At 42.6% G+C, this 15,127-nt stretch overlaps 1 protein-coding gene across 2 annotated transcripts; it reads left to right on the top strand.

Annotated features, from left to right (window-relative positions):
• Nucleotides 1-3,266: 3,266 nt before the first annotated feature.
• On the top strand, nt 3,267-9,746 carry DIRAS3 (DIRAS family GTPase 3). 2 transcript variants are annotated; one of them, XM_075832101.1, is made up of 2 exons: nt 3,267-3,461; nt 8,620-9,746. In XM_075832101.1, exon 2 carries the CDS (start codon nt 8,714-8,716, stop codon nt 9,305-9,307), a length of 594 nt encoding a protein of 197 aa, XP_075688216.1. In that variant the 5' UTR covers nt 3,267-3,461; nt 8,620-8,713; the 3' UTR covers nt 9,308-9,746. The 2 variants fall into 2 exon arrangements, with proteins under 2 accessions (XP_075688216.1, XP_075688215.1); XM_075832100.1 differs by lacking the exon at nt 3,267-3,461 and adding an exon at nt 8,265-8,346.
• The last annotated feature ends 5,381 nt before the right edge of the window (nt 9,747-15,127 follow it).

Here is a 15,127-nt window from a genome sequence, read left to right as displayed (position 1 = left end):
GTATCCGACCCATGGGAATCCGTCCTTATACTTCTCTTTCCTCCTGGATCCACTTCTGGCTTTGGCTCAAAAATTTGCCTCAAAATCTGCACCAAATGTTTTAACATAGCCTTAGGGTATGTTCACACGGCTTATTTTCAGCCATTTGTCGGGCCGTAAACGGCCGAAAAATCGTACGCATAACGCCTCCAAACATCTGTCCATTGATTTCAATGAGAAAACGGCGTACTGTTCCAACGGGCCGTTTTTTTACGCGGCCGTTTTGAAAAACAGGCGCGTAAAAAAACGGCCACGAAAAAGAAGTGCAGGACACTTCTTGAGCCGTTTTTGGAGCAATTTCTCATTGACTCTATAGAAAAACAGCTCCAAAAACGGCCGTAAATAATGCAGCGAAATGTGAGTTGCTAAAAAAACACGTCTAAATATCAGGAGCGGTTTTCCCTTGAAAACAGCTTCGAATTTTCAGACGTTTTTTGCGGAGCGTGTGAACATAGCATTAAAGTTTTGTGACTTGGCTGAACGCACACCCTCTCATGATTCATTGTCTATTTTAAAGGTCTCATTTTCAGCCTCCCACATTATCCTCTCCTTGCATTAAATTTCCCTATTCGCCGCCCCCGTTATTTGCAGGTTACAACGCCGTCACTTGTTTATTATGTATCTATGGACTGATTAACCAGGCAGTCGCTTCCTATACTGGAGCAGTAAAGATTAGCAGCAGATGCATTGGCTCTATCTATAGCAGCGCGTTGCATGGTGATGACATCATAACGGACGTGCTTCTCTTACACATGGCGTCTGACATTTGGTCTTCTGTAAATACAGCTGGGGCAGAACAAATAGAGGAGTGGATAATATCCGAGAGGGGAAGGCACCTGTATTGTTCAGGCTTACATTTTTTGGGGGCAGTGACGTAGCTAGAGAGTTGCAGCGGACCCCCTATTCTTTGGGGCCCTTAGGCGTGAGCTTTACATCTGGGCGATGTGAAGGCCCAATGATTCTACATACTAATTGCTCAGTGATGTAATCATGCTATATCACTATGCAAATGAATACTGAACATACAATATAGAAGTCATCACGAGTAGTACAATATAGAGTTAAAACATTTGCACTAGACTAGAGCAAAGATTGTTTTTTTCAGCAACACCTCTGTTTTAAGAACAAATTTTGTTTGGTAAAGGCCACACGGAGCAGCACTGACCCGGCCGCGATCTGGCCAACAACCCCCCCCCAGCACCAGTTCGGTCAGGCTATCAAATATGTCTGTTAATGGGCACGCATTGTTACGGGTAAAACAGTCCTCTACCTGCAAAATCGTGCGGCTGTAAAGGTTGTATTCATAAATGGCCGCACAATTTTGCAAGTAAAGGGACGTTTTACCAGCAACACGCGGCCATTAAAAGGCTATTTGACAGCCGCGCCAACCATGCTGCCGTCGCAGTTGTTGGCCGAATAATGGCCAGGTCAGGGCCTTACCCCAAGGGCTTTTTTAGATGAACGTGGGGAAACTCGGACGTGAAAAACTGCAGTTTTTTACGTCTGCGTTGCCCCGAGCGGGTCCCGTTTTAACGGATCCCCATAGACTTGAGTCTATGGAGGGATCCATGAAAACGGAAGAAAATAGGACATGTTCTATTTTTCAACAGACCCTTCACACGGTCCGTTGAACCAACGGCCGTGTGAACGGCCCCATTGAAACACATGCGTTGGGGTGAATAAGCCCTAAGACTGGGAGCTCCACTGGCATTTATCACATACAAACTAGCATGTGATAAGTAAATTGCGATTTTATGCAATATCAGGGTATGTTCACACGAGGTCATTACGTCCGTAATTGACGGACGTATTTCGGCCGCAAGTACCGGACCGAACACCGTGCAGGGAGCCGGGCTCCTAGCATCATAGTTATGTACGACGCTAGGAGTCCCTGCCTCGCTGCAGGACAACTGTCCCGTACTGTAATCATGTTTTCAGTACGGGACAGTTGTCCTGCAGCGAGGCAGGGACTCCTAGCGTCGTACATAACTATGATGCTAGGAGCCCGGTCCCTGTAGTGTGTACGGTCCGGTACTTGCGGCCGAAATACGTCCGTCAATTACGGACGTAATGACCTCGTATGAACATACCCTCACATTGCAGAAAATCACCACAGAATATGGCATGTGATTTTAATAGAACTCTGCGAACAATTGCACAGAATTTTCAATAATTGCGAAAAAAAACACATAATTTTGGGATCAAGGCAACCACATTCAATTGCAATGTGACATTACATGGAATTTATTTTTATGAGGTCACATGTGCGATGTCTTGTGACGGTTATAAATCCGGATTGCAAAAACTCCAACAGTGTTAACTTTTTCCTGATTATCGCAATTTGCATGCACCTTTTTTTTTTTTCGCAAAGGGTTATTTTTAATATATTCAATGCAATTTTACGATTTTTACCTTCAAAAAGAAGGTTTCTTATCTAAAGTTTGGAAAATAGAAAAATTATATGAAGTCGCTGTGGATCAGTCGCTCTCTATTTAAATTAATTAGCATTATTGAATATGCTCCACTCGCCCTTACCTGTAACCCACAGACATTTCAATAGACGGCAACCACACGTGCATGACCTGCTCTCTACATGGCCGGCCCATTACGGGGATCATTGGGAGTCCCAGCAACCCTGATCTCCAGCGATCAGTGATTTATAACCGCTCATATTGACATATAAGGATACGCGACAACATAAATATTATATTATATGGTAAAGCATCATATAGTAATAGTATATGGTCTTGTATTACACCATCGGGGGAATTGTACTCTAAAAGGTCACCTTCAGGCTAAACCTTTGTCTTGGAAAAACGACTTTGTCATCTCACCGATTCCATATAGCGCAGGTGGCAGGAGGGCGGCTTGACCTATGAGACTCTACAAACTGTCCCAGATGTACACTTATGGGTAATGACACATGAATAATCAGTTTCCTCAGTGACAAACTCCAGAGACCACCCCTGCTTGTGTTTCCATGAAGAGTAATGCCGCATTAACCCATTGCATGATGCAAGTAACTGCAAACCATCATCCAGTAAAGGGATCCAACCCGCTCCAGCACTCAACCGGTTAATCCCATTCTCCCTCTGCAGCTGCATGAATGGGATGTTCCACTTCAGTAAAACATGAATGAATTCTAGGGGGGGGGGATTTACTCCTTGACACTGACTTTATACTGTATTTTGCAGGTGTGATGAGGGTGGCTGGCAATAAAATTATTGCGTTGCATTGGGTGGCATATGTGATTTTTTCTCCGCAGGGGGAATGGAAATTAATCTAATTTCTTTGCTGGGATTAATTAATGCAGTCCACCCCTATATAAAGGCTGTGGGATGGGGCGGTCCCTTCCTGGGATTTTGTTAAAGGATGATGTACCACCTTGCACTTTGTATTTCAGCGCCCACCGACCTCTGCAGGTAAGTAATATCAGGCATTGACGGTAGATGTTGGTAAAGCTGTACGGGCTGTGATCTGTATAGCGGCATATGGAGCAGGCTTTGGTGTCACTAACGGATGCTCCTGTGTCACATGTCGAGATCTCTTTGTATTCTACACGCTGGGGGGCTTTATAATCACTACAAGCCCTGTGGGGGGCTCCATCACTACAGATCCATTGGATGGTTACAATGTAATGCATATTTGATAGAAATGTTTGTAAGGGGGGGGGGGGGGGGTCTGTTAAAGTTGTACACTACATAGGATTTTTATTAACTGCTACATGACGAACACAAAGGTGCAATAGGGTGGGTGACCCCTGTACCAGCCCAGGCTTTGGGTTTTAACCCTAGTGGGGATCCTAAGGTCCAGCTGTGCCCAATAATGCACAATTGACCGTGTGCCCCTGGGGGTCCTCATATTGGCCTCTCGCTTTACTGTGGCTGCACTCCCTAATTGCCTCAGCGGATCCTTGCTCCCTATCGCCACCTGTCTGTACCTAGGTCTCGGCAGAGGAATCGGTGATGGTCCATCAAGCGTTGCAAAGTAGGGAAAGGGGGACACAAAATTTTGGCAATATGGTCATCAACTGTCCTCACATCATGTAACAATGCAGGGTGCGGTCTCCTTTAAGGCCACTCTTCATACAAATCAATTAGTTTTTTTTTATAGAGTTCCAGTACAAACCATTAAGAAATTGCAGGCATATTGGAATCCTACAGGCTCACTACCAGTGTGGACCCTTCTGGTTGCTCTTAAATGGTTATTTCCAGCTTATAAAGTGATGGCATATTGTTAGGATGTGCCATCACTTTATGATCGGTGGATGTCTCCAGCAATCCCGCGAAAGAAGGGGCTGCAGCGCTGACTTTGCGCTGTGCCCCCTTCACTGTTTTTGCCAACCACCCACATGCAGGGAACTGCAGCACGGCCCCATTCAGCTTTGCTGTGCAGGAAAAACTTTGAAAAGGTCATAGCACTAAAGTAGCGCTGCAGCCCCTGCAATCTCAGGATCAATGGGGGTCCCAGAGATTGTACCGCCAGCATTCAAAAAGTGATGTTCTATACTAGCAAAAAGCCATCACGTTATCAGATAGGAATAACCCTTTAACTCTTGTAAGCAAAAGGCTTGGGTACACATAGTGCTGTTTATCATATCTCACAATTTCAAGTAACGCAAAGGGGGACAACCGATGGGGCGCGTGCATTATAATGCCTCCTTAGCTGCCCTTAGTGCCAGTGCCCACATATAAAGTGCCAGTGCCCACGTAGATAGTGCCACACCCCCTTGAAGATATCCCTACACACCCCCCCATGTAGCCATTGGGACCTTCCCCAGCTAGAGCATCGGCCACGCTGTAGCCGGGGATTCCAGGAGGAGCCCTTGACTTCACTGTCCATATATAGGCAGTGACATCCGGGATTCCGCTCCAGGAAGAGCTACCAACGCCACTGTCCATATATGGACCGTGATATCAAGGGCTTCCCCGGGCTCAGTGCTTAAAGTAGTGCTGTGCCCGGGGAGTCCTCTGTACTAATGCTGAAGCAGGGAGCTGACCGTTCCCTACTTCAGCATTGGGTTCAACTCTATCTGCGTCCTGAGGATGCAGCTAGAGTTGACACCAGGAGTCCGGGAAACACCACCGGCCGCCCAGGACAGCGGGACACCGCCCGAAATCTGGGACTGTCCCACTGAATCCGGGACGGTTGGGAGGTATTCTGTTTATGTTCAGTTGGGTGTGTACGTTTTACGTGCAGTGTTTAACTTGAGGTGCTGCATGCAAAAACCCCAATGAAGGTGCAGGAGAAAATATGTTCAGATGTATGCCTCACACCTCATTATCCTGGCCACACCATCAAAACGTGTTCACAAGCTAAGGGTCCAGATCTAGTGACAACAAGTAGGCCCCAGAATTGTGCTAGGAGTCCAGGAGAGTCTGTTTGAAACGTGGACTCTTGCTTGGCATTAGTTGGGTAGTCAGGAGCCACATGATGGACACCAATGAGCCGCATGTGTCATCCAAGCCATACCGGGTCAGGGGTGTACATTTAAATCATACGGATATAAAAACTCAAAGTGCACCACTGAGAGCTACATTAAATGTACTTTGCCTCTTATTAAAGTTAATATCCACCATTCTGTTTTTAGGTCCAAAATATTGTGCTGAGTAATTTCATATTATTTGTGTATTGGAAAATTTGTATTTCTGACTTGATAAATAATAGATTCGTGCTGCATGTAGCTGCCACTAGGGGGAGCTCAATGCATATGGATTTATACAGCTAGTATTGAACATGTTCTCAGTATAAATCTGTATACATGGAGCTCCACCTAGTGGAGTCTGCAGGACAAGCATGAAGCAGTTCAGCACCAGGCCCCTTCTAGCCACGGACCCCATAGCAGTCGAATGCCCTGCCTCTGATTAGATACGCAACTTCACTTGGTACGTTCCTACAGTGGTCAGGTAGGCAAGGTTATTGAGTAGAAACATATGAAACGGCACAAAAAACACAGGGTGAAGATGGCTCTATACATACAACACAGAGAAAAATCCCAGAACCCAACACGTCCTTTGTAAAAAAAATTGACATATAAAGAAACCAATTTTCAGTGAACAAAATTAGTGTTCTCTAATTACAGCAAGTGACATTTAGGCGGCTAGCTCCGAGGGAGACGGGCACTGACATTTAGTTTGAAAGAAATATTTACAAAGTTACATTAAAGTCTATGTACACTTTATTTTTTTTAGATGTATTTTATGTACGTGCTTAGTGTTTATAGACTTTTTCTAATAGACATTTATTTATCAAAACACTTTTTTTCGTCTTTGCGCTGCAGCTTCTATGTATCCACTATACATAGAAGCTGCTGTAAGCCGAATCAGTCAATCAGCTGGACCAGCTAGGCTGACAGCGCTTCATGTGTCCCTTTAACACACAATATAACCCGCATATCGATCAAATCTATGTTCATCAACTTAGATTTGATTGGTATTCGGGTTATGTAATGGGACAGTGAAATCTTCCTCATCTTACAGCAGCTTGAAGTTCCCCTTTCACTGCCTGCAGGCTCCCTGAATATGTTGAGAAATCCCCTCATTCCACACAAAAAAAAAATCACTCGAGTAAATAGAGAATTGAAGACTGGGAGGAGGGGGATTCAGCTGCAGTTTCTCTCCCTCCAGTATGTGTGAGACTGCATGCTGTGAGAGGGGAGAAGGAGTAGCAGGGGGCCTTATCTGATTGGCTGAGCACATAACACAGCTCAGGAAGGGCCCGCCCACTCTAAGTTACACAACATTTCTGGCTGCATCACATCTCATAGACATCTACATCTGCAGGAGAAGGGATTGTAATTGATTTTTTTTTTAGTAGTAGGTACATTGTTATAATTTTTTTTTAAAAATCTACAACTTGCCATATTTTATTCCACTTTTGCTTGACTTCCTTGATGGGAAGGAAAGGGAATGGAGGGGGAATCAAACATCTGGCCCTTCTGTTCTGGGTGGCAAAAACGGGCCCGTTTTCATCTTTGAGCAACCGAAGTGTAGCGTGCAAACATTCGCTACACCTGGCCACCAGGGACTTTACCATTAGTCCTTTCACTATTTAGGCATTGTATGGCAGTATTATTTGGACAACGAATGGCAGTATTGTGTGGGAAATATATGGCCCTGTTATGGGGCACTCTATATTGTAGTATTATTTAGATACTGTTGCTATTACTTGGCATTGTATGGCAGACGGGTAAAAAGAGCATCTATATATGTTTTTTATATACCAGGGCACCATTTTCTATAAAACAGTCCCCGCACACGGGTAGAAATTTGTGGCATCAGGTAAAATTTATTATGATCCCTTTTGCTCCAATATTTGCTTTTAATCCTGTCGCAGATTTCCATGTTCTCTAGTGTCCATTATGGGATTATTTTTGCAATCATGTGGGTAAATTTTGCTTTGTCAGCAAAAGCAGAGATTGTATTATTTATTAATGCACAGATCAATCTTGGGGAATATAGAGAGATCCTGGAATACACAGAGGATTTAGAAAGGAAATAATAATCAATTGGGAAATATGAGAGGTACTATGGTCATCATGGTGCTTCTAACTCCATTGGAAAGAAAGATTTTTGTTTCGTCGTCATTAGTGAATACCATACAAAAAGTATCATAGGGGGCGCGTACTATGGATAACACATCATTGTGTACAATTCCATCAGCTTTTGGTTCTCTCCATAATCTTATCTTTAGCCGAAGCTCTTCTGCTAATCGTAAGAGGTGTTAATGCCCATTCGTTTCTCCATTAGGATAATTGCTTAACCATGAAAGGGACTGGAAGTGTGATCAAGTCTGTAAATACAAAGTGTCAGGTGTTCGGAGCTTCGCTCCATACGTGCTGAGCCATGGCCGCCATGTAAACTCACGCGGCTGCGACCAGTCAGGGGGGGCAACTAAAAGTGACAAAAGCAGCATCATTTTCTATGCTATTTAAGGCACTGGTTAAAAATCAATCCCATTAGACAAAATAGTCAAATACCCTTTAAATGAATGAAATTCTGGTCCTTAATTCTCCAAGCAAATTTCCTTATCCGCTCTGGGTACAGTGAAGAAAGACATAGAACGAGTTGACTAAATCCACTAGATGGCACCAATCCTCTAATATTGCCTATGCCATTCCAAAGCAATATTAGAAAAAAAAAAACACATATATATATATATATATATATATATATATATATATATATATATATATACGGAAAAGGGAGGGAGCTCTTGATTTCATCCGGCTGAGCTGTCTGTGAGAGATGTAGTAATCAAACCTCCTCCAGACCGCAGGAAGACTAGGAGACGGCGTGCTCAGGCAAGGTAAGGTCCCTGTTCTCCATCTAGCACGTCCACCCTGGTGCAGCTGTGATTGACATCTCGGGATTTGACCTCAGATATAATTAGCAGATAATACAGACTAGTCACATCCTGAATTGTGCACTTCCAGATACTTTGGATAGTACAATCAGCCATGGGATCTCACAAATCTCAGCTTGCAGAACCTTCTATAGATCTTATGCTTTGTTCTATAGCTTCTAAAAACATCAAATTTCCTTTTATATTGTCTAAACTATTTGCAATATTCTTCAACAGGTGTCCATGTTATCTCGGTATGTAACTGTTGCCAGTCTTTGCATCTCAACCTGAAGCCTTCTGCATCTTTTAGAGCCAACTCCTTGACAACATTATGCCAGAGCAAAGCAATGATTACCGGGTGGTTGTCTTCGGGGCGGCTGGAGTCGGGAAAAGTTCACTGGTTCTTCGCTTCGTACGAGGAACTTTTAGAGAAGCCTACATCCCCACCATAGAAGATACCTACAGACAGGTCATCAGCTGCGATAAGAACATCTGCACTCTACAGATCACCGACACCACCGGAAGCCACCAGTTTCCTGCCATGCAAAGGTTGTCCATCTCCAAGGGTCATGCTTTTATCTTGGTCTACTCAGTCATTAGTAAACAGTCTGTGGAAGAACTAAAGCCGATATATGACCAGATCTGCCAGATAAAAGGAGATACACAAAAAATTCCTATCATGTTGGTTGGCAATAAGAGTGATGAGTCCCTAAGAGAGATCCAGACCTCTGAAGGTGAGAGCTTGGCCAACAAGTGGAAGTGTTCCTTCATGGAGACCTCTGCCAAACTCAACTACAACGTACAGGAATTGTTCCAAGAACTTTTAAATTTGGAGAAGAGGAGAACTGTTAGCCTTCAGGTTGCAGGAAAGAAGTCCAGGCAGCAGAAAAAGGAGAAGCTGAAAGGAAAATGTTCTATAATGTAAGGTGACCTCAGTCGGATGGACTTCTATCACCCGTTCCATGAGGCAATCCAGACTTTCTCTGACCTTAAAATAGAAAGCGTAAACTTTTAGGCTGGACTACTTACGGAAAGTGGTGCCAAGACTTTGTGGTTACTGTAGAGACACTTTGTTTTTCTCAACTACCCTATAATTTTGTAAGTCGAGCTGCCCGCATGTTCATTTTGCTTCATTTTGACGTTGGTCGTCTTTAAAGTACCGTAATTTTTTTTGCGTCTGACCACAAGCTCAGCAATAATAGCAAAGGGTTATGAGCGGGCAGTGTCTGTATCTGCAACATGAGGTTTGTTGGAACATGTCTGCGGCAGGCTACACAGAACGACCGTATTTGTGTAACATTTGCATGCCAGGGTGATTTTAAAAGATATGCTGCTGTAAATTAAAAATGTATGCGTTCACGTTTTGTGGTTTGGTTTTTTTCCCCCTACTCTTTTGCTATGTTTTGAGTCTTTACTATGTGTTACATTTATCCTGGTCTGCTTAGCATCAATCCAAAACTTGAAATTTAAGCTTTAGGTGTTACTGCAGATCATGCTTGGAGAAATGACAAAAGTGACCAAGCTGGTTGTCATTTAATAGCACCCAGAAGGGTTAACGCTTCTCTCCTCAGAAGGTGGCAGAGCTGCCCAAACTACAGCTCGCCATACACATCAGGTACCTGTTGGAAAAACAATTCTTCTTTCTTCTCAGACTCAAACTTGCCCATGAAGTTCAGCCAAACGTTCATGTTGTCTTTATTGGGAATGCAAAATAAGTGGTGGCCGGGCATAGCAGGTGCCGCTTATCTCCCGGATGAAACAAAGTATCAGACAAGTTAAAATCCAACCTCTACAAACCTTGTTTTTTCCAATGGCTTTTGTCGAAATCTGCTGAATCTGCCAACTAATATCTAATGTGTATGGCCAGCTTAAGTTGGTGCATTGTCATACTGCAATATTGTCCAGAATTGAATTATTTTTGGGACCACTAAACAAATATTTAGGGAATTTTTTTATTTTTATTCTACTACTCCAAGAATGCTTATTGCTTCCCTGTATAAACTAAAAGCATTGTATAAGAAACCGCGTCATCCTAGTCTATTGGCTGTCTAAGATTGATTTTACTGGGGATGAGCTGCAATACCAGACACAGCCCATGGACAAGAGTGGCGCTGTTTTTTTTGAGGGGGGGGGGGGGTTTTGCTAATTCTAGACCATCTCTTTAACTGTGCATTGAAAACTTTTTCCCCCATCTAAAGTTTAGCCATTAGTGAAGTCAATTCAACCAAACGCATCAGATTCCTGTTGGCAGATACCCCATCTTTAGCAAGATCTGCCTGATGATAATGTATGTGGTGGTCCATCAGACCCCTAAAACTGGCCATACACATAAGAAAAGTCGATTTCTGAAGGATTTGCCAACTATCTTATGTGTATGAGGCCTCCAATTTCCCCCGAATGGCAGATTTTTGGAAGGAACGACGATCGGACATGTTGGATTTACACATCTCGATCCTTTTGTTCCATCAGGACATAACCTGCTGCCAGTGGATAAATTCCCCTCTCCCCATTGAGGCCGAGCATGCGTGTTCATGGTGGAGTCGGGTGAAATAACTTGTGACACTGACAGCGGTCTCATGCGTATGGCCAGCTATAGACTTCTGATCTCGGGGGACAATAAGACAGTTTTCCTGGCTGACTGTATTGTTCCCCCGTGTGGTAAGCGGCACTCGAGGTGTCCTGACTGTGGGGTGCGGAGCCAGATGTGCAGGTTTTTGGTTAAATGGTGATAACTTCACTTCATACACATCCAGCTGAGCTAAGTTAACGGTAGGTAAATCTTCTATGTAATATGACAATAATATCTACCAATGTAGTTTACAGTCAATGCGCTGTTAGGACGGAATTTCCTATTTCTGTTGTGGAGCTAAATCAGTGGTGGGGGAAAAAATTTAACTGCAAATTTTTTTTTGTTTAACCAAAGACCAGTTTCATGCAGGACAATCGTTCTACGGACCGGTGGGGGACAGGGGGATTTCAGGGTGTAGGGTCAGTTCACACGTTATGCAAATACTGCAGATTTTCCACAACTGAATTTGTTGCGGGAAAATCCGCATAATACAGTAGCAGTAAATAGTGTACAGGAAAAAAACAAACTTAGGGTAAGTTCACACAGTTTTTTTTACGCGGAAACCGCATCGGAAAACGCGCCAAAAACCGTCAGAAAATGCCTCCTATTGATTTCAATGGGAGGCGGAGGCGTTTTTTTCCCTGCGAGTGGAAAAACTGTCTCGTGGAAAAAGAAGCGACGTGCCCTATCTTCGGGCATTTACGTCTCTGACCTCCCATTAACATCAATGGGAGGCACAGAAAGCGTATTTCGCTGCGTTTTTTGCCCGCGGCGCTCAATGGCCGCAGGCAAAAAAAGAGACGTGAAAATCGGCGTGCAGGCACAGCAAAATCTGCCTCAAAATTCCAAACGGAATTTTGAGGCAGATTTTCTGCCTGCAAAAAACTGTGTGAACCCGGCCTTATACTTACCCAGAAGTCTATTTCTCCCTCCAGGAATGACTATTCATCCCATTTGCCCGCTGCAGCCAATCACATGCTGTAGCAGCGGTCACATGGGATAAAACGTCATCCCAGGAGGCTGGCCTGGATGAAGTCAGAGGGCCGGCCTCCTGGGATGATACTTCATCCAATATGACCACCGCTGCAGGCAATCAGTCTCCTGGAATAACACGTAATCCCAGGCGGCCGGCCTACTAGCTAGCCAGTTACCATGGCTCGGTTTAATTTGTATTCCTTTTGTCCCACAAGGAGACTTGAAAGTGTTCATTTGATTTATTGTATTTCAAAGCATTATTGCCTGTCAAAGGGGTTAATGGCCAGGATCAGAGTTTGTTTTTTTAAGGAATATAATTACTATAATACTGCCCCTATGTACGAAAATATAACTACTATAATACTGCACCCTATATACAAGAATATAACTACTATAATACTGCTCCTATATACAAGAATATAACTACTATAATACTGCTCCTATATACAAGAATATAACTACTATAATACTGCACCCTATATACAAGAATATAACTACTATAATACTGCTCCTATATACAAGAATATAACTACTATAATACTGCCCCTATATACAAGAATATAACTACTATAATACTGTCTTCTATATACAAGAATATAACTACTATAATACTGCCCCTATGTACAAGAATATAACTACTATAATACTACCCCTATATACAAGAATATAACTACTATAATACTGTTCCTATATACAAGAATATAACCACTATAATACTGCCCCTGTATACAAGAATATAACTACTATAATACTGCTCCTATATACAAGAATATAAATACTATAATACTGCCCCGTATATACAAGAATATAACAACTATAATACTGCCTCCTATATACAAGAATATAACTACTATAATACTGACCCCTATATACAAGAATATAACTACTATAATACTGCTCCTATATACAAGAATATAACTACTATAATACTTACTGCCCCCTATGTACAAGAATATAACTACTATAATACTGCCTCCTATATACATGAATATAACTACTATAATACTGCCCCCTATGTACAAGAATATAACAACTATAATACTGCCTCCTATATACAAGAATATAACTACTATAATACTGCCCCCTATGTACAAGAATATAACTACTATAATACTGCCTCCTATATACAAGAATATAACTACTATAATACTGCCCCCTATATACAAGAATATAACTACTATAATACTGCTCCTATATACAAGAATATAACTACTGTAATACTGCTCCTATATACAAGAATATAACTACTATAATATTGCCCCCTATATACAAGAATATAACTACTATAATACTGCCCCCTATATACAAGAATATAACTACTATAATACTGCTCCTATATACAAGAATATAACTACTGTAATACTGCTCCTATATACAAGAATATAACTACTATAATATTGCCCCCTATATACAAGAATATAACTACTATAATACTGCCCCCTATATACAAGAATATAACTACTGTAATACTGCTCCTATATACAAGAATATAACTACTATAATATTGCCCCCTATATACAAGAATATAACTACTATAATACTGCCCCCTATATACAAGAATATAACTACTATAATACTGCCCCTATATACAAGAATATAACTACTATAATACTGCTCCTATATACAAGAATATAACTACTATAATACAGCTGCTAGATACAAGAATATAACTTCTATAATACTGCTGCTAGATACAAGAATATAACTACTATAATACTGCCCCCTATGGATGGGGAAAAAAGGCCTGGACAAGTAGGAGACCTTAAATATTTGGCAGGCAGTCTAATTTTGGTTGAACATTTATTCTAAGTAAAATTTTACAAGTAGGATGTTCTTTTCCTTTAATGTCATCACCAGCACATTTGTAATTAATGATTAGATTGTTTAATTATGTGTTTTGTCAGGAGACAGAAAGCAATTACACAGAACCTGGTTAATCGAGTCAGTATGGAATATACGGTTATTTAAAGTGTAACTGAATGTTTGACAAATGTCTGACATGTCAGAAGTTTTGATTGGTGAGGATCCGAGCACTGAGACCCCCACAAATCACTGAAACTAAGGCAGAAGCGCTTCGTTTCTGTTCGGATTTTTCCGAAAAGCGGATGTATCGGAGTACGGGCTCATAGATTTTCAATTGAGCCCTTACTCCGATACATTGATTTCCGGAAAAAGGCAAACAGAAACGAAGCAACTGAGCGCTCACACGAGAGCATCTGCCTCTTCATTTGAGCGATTGGTGGGGGTTTCAGTGCTCTGACCCCCACCAATCAAAACATGTCAGAAGTTTGTCAAAAGTTCAGTTACTCTTTAAACCAGGGGTGGGGAACGTGTGGGCTGTAAAAGGCCCGCGTATTGGCCCGGCCTCACTCAGACTCCGTCAGCGGCGGTTTGAGTGAGGTTGGTGTGGACTTGACTGGTCCACCCCAGTCACAGAATGCCCCAATCTAACTCTGATCGCCGCTGCTGCCGTATCATTCCCTCCTTGCCTCCGTCCGCCCTCCCTACTTAATCAAAATGAGGTCCAAGTGACTTAAAGGGTTTTTTTTCATCAAGGACATTATAATATATCCACAGGATATGTCATAAATGTCCGATAGATGCAGGTCCCACTTCTGAGTCCCAGATCTATCTCTAGAATGGGGCCCCCAAACACCGTTCTACCTCTTTGTGTTGTGCTGAAGCTTGTGATTTCCGACCATAAAGAAGGAAACAGCGTAGCTCGCTGAGCTACGCTGTTTCCGTAAGTCCTATAGAACTGAATAGTAGTTACGGAAGAAGCGTAACTCACAGGCTACGTCGCTTCCATAATTGCCATTCACTACTATGGGGATTACGGAAACAGCGCAGCTCAGCGAGCTACGCTGTTTTCTTCTTCACGGTCAGAAATCAGCAGGAACACAGAGAGGTAGAACAGGGTTTAGGGGGCCCCGTTCTAGAGATATGTGCTGGTCACAGAGGTGGGACCCACATCTATCTGACATTTATGACATATTCTGTGGATATGTCATTAATGTCCCTGATGGGAAAACCCCTTTAAGTAAGTAGGAACAACTTACTGCCGCGAGTTCTTTTCAAAAATTACCAAAGAGTCAACTGCGCTCCCGACTGACCGACGCAGTAACCACATCATCAATACCGCGAACATTCACACGCCTCACCAAAGAGAAGCAGCTCCAGCCATCACATTACGGGCGAGTT

This window comes from Rhinoderma darwinii, chromosome 7 (genome assembly GCF_050947455.1).
Source record: "Rhinoderma darwinii isolate aRhiDar2 chromosome 7, aRhiDar2.hap1, whole genome shotgun sequence".
NCBI lineage: Eukaryota > Metazoa > Chordata > Amphibia > Anura > Rhinodermatidae > Rhinoderma > Rhinoderma darwinii.
Note: the sequence above shows the minus strand (reverse complement) of the source record. Positions and strands in the feature narration are given on the sequence as shown.

Coding starts and splice junctions, on each gene's coding strand:
- DIRAS3 (XM_075832101.1), top strand. CDS start 8,714: ATGCCAGAGCAAAGCAATGATTACCGGGTGGTTGTCTTCGGGGCGGCT.